This window comes from Triturus cristatus, chromosome 8, assembly GCF_964204655.1.
Source record: "Triturus cristatus chromosome 8, aTriCri1.1, whole genome shotgun sequence".
Taxonomy (NCBI): domain Eukaryota; kingdom Metazoa; phylum Chordata; class Amphibia; order Caudata; family Salamandridae; genus Triturus; species Triturus cristatus.
In genome coordinates this window covers 1,384,687,860-1,384,697,155 of record NC_140591.1, presented here as the reverse complement: position 1 = coordinate 1,384,697,155, position 9,296 = coordinate 1,384,687,860, and the positions used below count along the sequence as shown (strand labels likewise).

General features: G+C 43.9%; 1 protein-coding gene across 1 annotated transcript; it reads left to right on the top strand.

Moving 5' to 3' along the window:
• Positions 1-389: 389 nt before the first annotated feature.
• LOC146805795 (claudin-5-like) lies at positions 390-3,167 on the top strand. The gene has a single exon (XM_085623098.1). It carries the CDS (start codon positions 583-585, stop codon positions 1,624-1,626), a length of 1,044 nt encoding a protein of 347 aa, XP_085479224.1. The 5' UTR covers positions 390-582; the 3' UTR covers positions 1,627-3,167.
• Positions 3,168-9,296: the final 6,129 nt, after the last annotated feature.

Below are 9,296 nucleotides of genomic sequence, written 5' to 3'. Positions count from 1 at the left end.
CACAACTGCAAATAAATATATGATGTTTAGTAAATGCCTGGACACCTGAACACATTTCGATGTTTCTAAATTCCTGGGTGGGTAGCTGCTAGCTTAGGATGCAGGGATCAGTGATCTTTTCAATTGATGCTTTGGATTTAATTGCATCTGTATTTCTTCTGCATGGTTCTGTGACACCTTCAGGTCAAGCTGATTCTAAACAAGACTGCCAAGCGAATGCATGAATAACCAAGTAAACAAAATGAGGTCTCGTTTTATTGCGAAAGCTCACATTTCCGAAGGCTGACTATAATTAAATTTGCAAATACCTAATTTAGTTACACCCATTCATAAGTGGAGCGGTATCATGTGACACATGTAATAAATTCACCTGCTGCAGCTGCATTCGTTTCACTGCAGAAGTTGGCAAGCGGGCGATACACTGGCAAGCAAGAACCTGCCTTCAAGAGCAGCACCGGCGGACTGAAGAGGCAAAGTCGCTGCTACCTGAAAAGCTAGATCAGGCATATTGCTTTTGCTGTCATCGCATCCTGGAAACAAGCCGATTTGGAATCCTGTGCCGGTGAATCCTCCTGAAGAAGCATGGGTGGCTGCGTAATCCATATCATCGGGCTCATACTGGGGGCTGTTGCCATTGTCTTGACCTTCGTCGTCATATTCATGAACCAGTGGAGAGTCACTACCATAGTTGAAACCAATCCCTTGACGGTTGGCCAACGTGTTGACGGACAATGGATAAATCGGTGGGAAGGACTGTGGTCAACATGCATCACTGAAGCCGACACAGAGATGAGGTGCGACGGCTATGGGTCCATGGTTTCTGTCACTACAGACATAAAGGCAGGCCGAATACTGATTCCCTTCGCCCTCGTGATCGCAATCATTTCATTTATAATGGCCATTGTGGGCATGCTCTTGTACCTCTGGTGTTGCCAATATCGGTGTGCAAAGAGATGTTTATTGCTGATGGGAGGCATTGGGTTCATACTGGCAGCCATCCTCATGGTCATCCCGGTGAGTTGGATTGCGGCTAACATTGCACACCAAGTCTACGATCTCAAATGTAAGACAGTGCAGAAAATTGAAATGGGGGAGGCCATCTTTCTCGCCTGGCCCACCGTTTTGTTTTTGCTTCTTGCCGGCATATTGCTGTGTTGCCATTCCTCAGAAGAAGAAGAAAATTGTGAATACATACCCCCTAAGCAGCAGGCTTCGTATGTGGAGTGCCCGCAAGAAAGAAAACTTTCAGTCTGTGATCCTGCGCCTCTGCAACAGCAATGCACTCCCTACAACACGCACCTGATGGACAGCAAAGCTGTAAGTTGCGAAGACATCCTCTCTCGGCAGCAGAGCGCATGCGTTTCTCCAAAGATTGATACAAACTTTTCCAGCTGTGAATATCTTCCTACTCGACAGCACAACACGTACGTGAACCAGCAGATCGAACTGCAGGCGTCCAGTTGTGAGGACATTCCTCTGCGACAGCAGAACACCTACATACCTCACCAGAATAAAAGGAAACTTGTGAACAGGGAAGACTGTGCATTGATGCAGCAGAAGAAATGTGTGGATCACCAGCTTCAAAGAAAGTCTTCCAGTATGTATACCAAAAGTCTTTACATATGATGGGGCACTCATCTTGTTGCACACTTTGACGATCAGTGAAACCAGACTTGTGTTTTTTAAGTGTCAAACTTGCAGCTAGAAAAGTGTTAAAGTTTCTGCAAGGCCGGACTGGGGAACCAAAAGAAGCCCTGGCAAACCTGCTCAAACCAGTTCCTCTCCCTTTGTCTTCTCGCACTCTCTCTCTCTCTCTCTCTCTCTCTCGCTTTCCATCCATCCATCCTTTCTCTCTCTCTCCTCGCTCTCTCTTCTCCCTTTCTGATGGCTTTCTCTCTACCATCTTCCCTCCCTGTCTCTCTCTCTGTCTCCCATTCCTGCTGTAATTGACCTCAAGGAGCTGGGGAAAGTGACAAAGGCACCGGCAGTGGCCCAGGGCTTTCAAAACCGGCCTCCAAGGGTCCCAGTCCACCAAGGAAATGCAGCGATAAATAAAACGCCCGTCTGGCCCGGGTTTGTGGGGAAGTGAATGAAAGGGTTTCCGATGCCATCTCCTCGCGGACATAAAGAGGTTTGTGGCCAGAACAGACATTCCTGCCAATAGATGTGCCAGCGGTATTAATGTAAGGGTAATGACGTTACAGCGCTATCAATAAAAGGTTTCAAGGGTCACGCAGGTCAGCAATCTCATGCTGAACTGGTTCCAAGAAGGATACTAATTGAAACGTAAGACTGCTGCGTGATGACGTACTTCGCACAGTTTAACACCCAACAGCGTGAAGTTGCATATCACGTTCAGGGATTGGTATGTGAAGTTGTGAGGTGTTTAATTGGCTCCTCTCCCAGAACAACATGACGCTGCACCGTGGAATCACGTGGGTGCCATCATTATATCTTCTTGGAATTGTAGAAGCAGTATTCTCTTCTTTTTATATGCTTGTGTAATTAGTCAAAGCAGAGTAGTCTGCAGGGATACGCTAATTATATGGCCAATGATCTCTAGCATAAACGCATATTTTTACAAGTTGAGAATTTTTACAAATAAGAACCATTGAAATAGCTGTAGGAATGTATTGCACTTTAATGGCGAAAATGTCGATTCTCTAATGAGAAACTTTACACAAAAATGCTCATATTATGTGAAATGTGTTGTTGTAGGATCATAAAATGTTTATCCACATTTCTAATGGCTTTAATTGAATAATTTAAAAATAAATTGCAAGGGTTTCCTTCTTGTGGAACCCATAAAAATAAATTTTAGGCATAGCATTTATTGCCTATCACCTAACTACTTACACATTTTCAACATTTTCAATGGATTGGTAGAGTAATTTCTGTAATTTAATGTTCATACACAGGACTGAGAACCGAATTTTAGCATCATTTATTTATTTTAACAACACTGTAATATTTATAATGTTTGTAGTTGCATATTACTATGCATTCTCTTTCTGTGGGGTAGCACCAGAGTCATGATGTCACTTATTTTCTTGTTTTAACCAAAGATGTGAAAATAAATGTAATGTAAATAATTTGAGCTGCCGCTCTTGACTCAATGGGTTCTATATTTGTTGTAAATTGTCATAACAAATAAAAAAATGACTGGCAAAGCCAAAAGGCTTTATTGTTTGTACAACACACATGCCATGATTGAAAAATGCATGTCATAAATTTGTTCTGTAGGCTATACAACTGTGGTTTGAAATACAATGCAGAATTATGATATCATTTCATATGCAGCCCATAATTAGTAGCAGAAAAAAGAAGCATATAAAAAATCACCAATACACAGAGCTGCGGCAGCAACTTCTGAGAAGGCCAAGAGTATGCTGAATCTTTTTGTTGTTTCTCACGTGCGCTTTGGACACTATAGTAGGTGTTTCTAATGGATTGTAAGAATGGGGTAAAAAGCCGCATTTTCTGGGCTGGACATGAATGTCTGATAAAATACAATCACATGAAACGTCACAGGTTCCAGTACAATGTACCTGTATAGTGGTTCGTTCCAACAGGTAAAAGCGAAGGCTCTACGTACCAGGAAGCATGCTTAGCTGTGCATGGAAGGTAGTGGTCCCACTCTATGTGACTTGGCTCTCGACACTGCCATATAGCCAGGGAAGGCCCAAGAGGCCAAGTGTCACTACGCCGAAGAGTGCCGCAGAGCCATCTCTGCTGCTGAGCCATGCATATGATGAGTGCAAGCTCCTTGCTAAGCGGAGGGCTGATACGCAGAATGTCATGCTACTCTCGATAGAAGAGGTTCAGTGGGTGGACAGGCTGAAGAATCGGCTGAGTTGTCAACACTGTGAAGATGCTATGAAGGGCCATGGGAGGAGACGAGTTGCTCTTTAGCAGCAGGTTGAGGAAGCAGGCAGCATGATCCTGGGGTAAAGGAAGCGTGTAGGGAAGTGTTCCTGCAATCCACCGTAATGGTGCTGGGTGTGCTCCATCTGGCGAGTCACCAAGAATGTAATAATAGTTGATGGGAGGGTCATAAAGGGATGCCAGATAGATGAACCATGTAATATAGTTCCTCATATGTTCCAGGAGAGGTGGATGGACACACCCAAGCAGCCAATAGAAAAGTGAGGCGACTAAAGTGCTCCTGTGAGCTAATCTGATATGTGATTGACAATGTTTAGGTTAATGGCTGTACGTTCTGAAGCAAAAGAAGCTAAGGATGAAGGAGGCAGAGACAAAGCCCCTTAAAGTAGGTATAGAGTACACGTTATTCACCATTAATGGCACAAGTGTAATACATATTTAACCTAATGATTGTGGGCTCCATCACCTATGCTGGGGGTCTGCCGCTTACACTGCCCTTTTTCAAATAAGCAGGTCCTTGCGTTTCTACTGTATCCACCACTGGTTTACCCTCCCGCTTAATTTTGAGGAGGGTGACAACATCAAAACTGTGAAAGAACACAAATTCCACACTTGGGGAGTGGTGGGATCAAGAAGGCAGCAACTGCAGCGGTGGCCAACCCTTGACAAATGTGTAACTAAAGGGTGACACACCCTCCTCTTCCCAGGTTCAGTACAAATACTCTAAACATTTGATAGAATCCACTGTGAAAAATCATTGGTATTGGTTGGTATTGGTATCCTCATTAATATGATTTGTTGGTGTGCAGGCTTTACACATAGGGATTTTCCCTCCGGGTCCTTGGTGTTCCTGAAGGGATTGAAGGATCAGACACTCGCAGATTCATTGTCGAATTATTCACAGAATCATTCCCAGAGATTCAACAATGGGACTGGGGGACAGAAGTGTTACGTGCTCACCGCTATCCATTTAAGCAGAGCGGGGGTTCTAACGGGGGTTCTAGCCATGCTTCGGATAAGCCAAGAGCTATCCTCATTTGTTTAAATAATTTTCTGGCCAGGGAGAAACTTTTCGACCTGGCACGCCCAGATAGAAAAAGGTCGGCCAAGGGGTGTCAATTTTTTGTGCGCCCTGATTTCTGTCCTGTTACTGTCGAGCGAAGGTGGCACCTCCGCCAACTAATTACCCCCTTTCAGTCAAAGGGGGCTCAGGCATTTTTGCTTTTCCCTTCAAAGCTCAAGGTCATTTTTAAGGGACAAGTTAAGTTTTTTCAATCTGAAGTGAAAGCTAAGGATTATTTGGACTCATTATAAGGAAAAGCATGGCTCGATTTGTGGTGATAAAAGGTTGGCGTTCATCAATACTGGTTTTTCTTTAAGACTCCCCTTCCCGGGCTCTTAACTGAAATCTGAAATCTGAAATCTGATAACGTGTATGCTTGAATCTCTTATATGACCCATTATCGGCCCTCACCAGTTTTGCTTATTGTATTAGATCAATAAAGGGTGTTGAAGTCAGGAGCTAGTAAACTACAGGGGTATTTAGCTACATATAGTGTGGTGATGGCTCTCAGGAGTGTGAGTCTTGCCGGCTCCTCCATCGCAAGGGCTAAGGCCTGTTGCCCTTTGTAGGGGTTGGCGGGGGTGTGGGTGGTGGGGTGGGGGGGTGTTTTGGGTGGAGGGGGGTTATTTTTAGTATTAAAAAATGCTTGTGGTTCAACTTAGCTTTGTGTAGTTCAGTATTTTTTGATGGATTTGACACAGAAAAGATATTTGCTGATAGTCGTTTAAAGTTAGAAGCTTATTATCATAGTGCAGGTATACGTATTTTCATTGAATGCCGCAAGCAAAAATTAGGATAGCTTCCTGGAATATCTGTGGGCTAAATAATGGAAGGAAAAGGGCTCTGTTCTCAAAATTCTTGTCAGTTTTTCGGCTGGATTTGATTTGTATTCAAGAGACCCACATTCCCTGGAATGAGCGGGGTATGCTTCGGATACCTGGATTTGAATTAATTGGCTGCTCTCGCCAAACTTCTAAGATCAGGGGGGTGGCGGTCTTGGCAAGACGAGGTCTTTGTACTTGCAGAAGGACTAGTCAAGATGGTGCAGGCAGGTGGGCGATTGTTGAGGTAATTTTAAACCTTAGGTCTTATACAATATGCACGGTGTATGGGGCAAATTTAGACGATCCGGCAGTTCTGCACCACCTGAATACTGAATTAGCTTTGTATCCCAACCCTACGTTTCTCTGTGGAGATTTCAATATTAATTTAGCGGTTAGTATTGATCTATCTACGGACCAAACATACTTTGGGAGAAAGCCCAGGGTGTTTCGGGCATTACAAGCTTTAGTGCAAGAGCATTGTCTGTTAGACTGTTGGCAGGCCCACAACCAACTATTAGATGGATTCACATATTATTCGGCCCCACATAATAAAATGTCCCGACTAGATTATTTTTTTATATCTGAACAGTTGGTTTTGTCATCTTCCATTGCACTGCATCCAAGGGTACTATCTGACCACAACTTACTTATGGTGGAATATACTCTCCCACAGCAGGCACTAGAATTTAGGGCTTGGACGTTTGAAAGAAAATTATTGACAGAACAGGCCTATATAGACCATATGAAGTGCTGGATTAGCGAATTCTTTGATTTCAATGTTGGCACAGCCTCTGAGAATGTGGTGTGGGATTCATTCAAGGCGGCCATGAGGGGTGAGACTAGGAGTTTTTCCTTCTTCCGTCAAAAAGCAGCCCAGCAACAAATTTACGAGCGCCTGGCAGTATTAAGCACAGTAGAGACAGAATTGATTGAAGCTGTAAGAGAAGGCAGAGGTATTACGCAAATTCAAGCCAAAATAGCTAAGACGAGGGCCTCTTTGCTGGAGTTTTTCGGTCAGGATTTAGCCGCTAAATTCTTGCAATATCGCTCCGAGATGTTTGAAATGGGAGAACGGTCAGGTAGGGTTCTGGCAAAGAGACTTCAGCAGAAGGGGCTGGCCAATTCTGTTACTAAGAGACAGAACCCACAAGGTCAGCTTATTGAAACCTCAGAAGGGATCCTTGAGGTGTTTCAACAGTTTTATAAAAATCTTTACAATGAAGTCAGGAATTGCGTTGCAAATCAAGGCCAGTACACTGCAGCCTTTCTGGCCAGTATCCCAACTACCCAACCTACCGATCAACAGAAAAGCGTCCTTTCGGCCCCCATCGAATGGGAAGAGGTTGAGACAGCAATTGGAGCACTGGCCAACGGCAAAGCATCAGGCCCTGATGCAGTTCCACTGGAGTTTTATAAAGTATTCACCCAGGAGATTCGACGGGTTCTTCTCTCTGTTTTGAGGGCTGCACAATTGGGAAGCATTCCCGAGTCCTGGACCCTGACTAATATTATTCTTTTTAAGAAAAAAGACAAACCTGAATTGGATCCTGCCTCATTTAGGCCTATCTCACTCATTAATTCGGATAATAAAATCTTTGCCAAGATTCTATCATCTAGATTGGCTGCTATAATTACTCCCTTGGTTTCGTTACGCCAGCATGGTTTTATCCCTGGTAGAGATACAGCAAATCATATATCTCGAGTAGTGGCATTATTGGACTGCTGGATGCTGAGAAAGCATTCGACAGGGTCGCCTGGCCCTTCCTATGGGAGGTTCTCAGCTGGAAGGGCCTTGGCCCTGAATTTATCCATGCAGTCCAATCTTTATACATTTCTCCTAAAGCCACTGTCTCTGTTGCTGGGCTAGTTTCTAAGCCATTCACAGTAGGAAGGGGTACTCGCCAGGGATGCCCGTGCTCCCCTCTTCTTTTTGCGCTGTATATAGAACCTTTTCTATATTTAATTGAGAAAGCGCAGGACATTCGTCCAGTTACTATCCATTCAACGGATTATAAGGCATTAGCTTATGCTGACGATATTGTAGTCCTGACCTCAGATGTCTCGTCTGCCTATACGGCTGTTAAGATCATAGCAGATCAGTATGGAGCCTTTTCAGGCTACAAACTTAATGCCGCTAAGACCCAAGTTATTCAATCCACAGCTATGGGCCCCTCAGATGCCCCTATAGTGCAGTCTGCAAAATATCTCGGTGTATATATTACAGCACATGTAAGTACTGTCCCAGATTTAAACATTTTGCCTATAATTAATTCTGTAAAAACAATATTGGCAAGGCTGGATAATCTCCATCTTTCCCTCTATGGCAGATGCAATGTCCTTAAGATGTTGATTCTTCCTAAATTTTTATATATTTTTAGAACAGTACCTTTGGAGATGCCTCATTCCAGCTTAGTTTTGGCAGACAGAATTTGCAGTAGGTTTCTCTGGGGTTACAAGCAGCCCAGAAGGGCAGCTAAATGGATGCTCCAGTCTCGCTCACGTGGTGGTTGGGGGGTCCCTAGCTTGTTATTTTATTTCTGGTCTTCAATGATTCAATACTTTGGGCTACCATTGTTGGGAGACGTCGCCGGCCCCTCTTTGGCCTGCAGGCCCTCAATTTTTGAAATCGGGCTGGGTGAAGATGTTAAGCGAGTCTTAGTTCGGGTTTTAGAACCAAGTTATTATAAAAGAACTAGGTTTAAGGTCATTTGGTCCATGTTTTCGGTGTGGCGTAAGGTCCGCCGTAAATTCTTAGTCCCCAACATCAACTTCTATACACCCTTTTCTGCAGCCCGGTTATTGCCAGCAGTCTTTCAGGATCAAGTCACCTTTAATTGGTCAGCCTTAGGATTGACTGTGCTTGGTAACTTAGGGTATGAAGGGAGGCTGGCCTCTTTCGCATGTCTTAAGGAGAGGCATCTGCTTAATACATCTGACTTCTTTAAATATTTACAGCTCCGTAGTTTTATAGAAAAAAATAAATTGGAGTCTGAAGGACTATTTGGGAAGATAATACTGATTGAACTTATTGCTAAGCGTTCTAAAATAGGGGTAATTTACCGTCATTTACTTACAAAGCTTCCTGACGATATTTCTGCGTCTACATCAAAATTAGAAGCCAAATTTGGTGTAACAGGAATAGATATAGTCACTTCCCTGGAATTAGCCGGTAGGGTCCTCATTTCTGGCAGTCTACGATCTCAGTGCTATATGGCTCTATTTGACCTTTATTATACGCCAGCCAAGATATCTAAGTGGGCGGGTTGTGTGGGGCACAGTTGCCCAAGGTGTGGGTTAATGGCGGCTGACGATGTCCATATGTTTTTCGGATGCCATAAGCTGAAGATTTTTTTGAAGGACGTAGAGCAGTTTCTCAACGTTAATCTTGGGATCCCAGCTGTTCTCTCTCCCGAGTTAGTTATCTGTGGGTATCAAAGTAATAGCGAGCATACTCGGCCCCGATATTCGTCAGCCTTCCTGTTAATAGCTATGGCTATGGTTCGCCTTTGTATCACCTCAGAGTG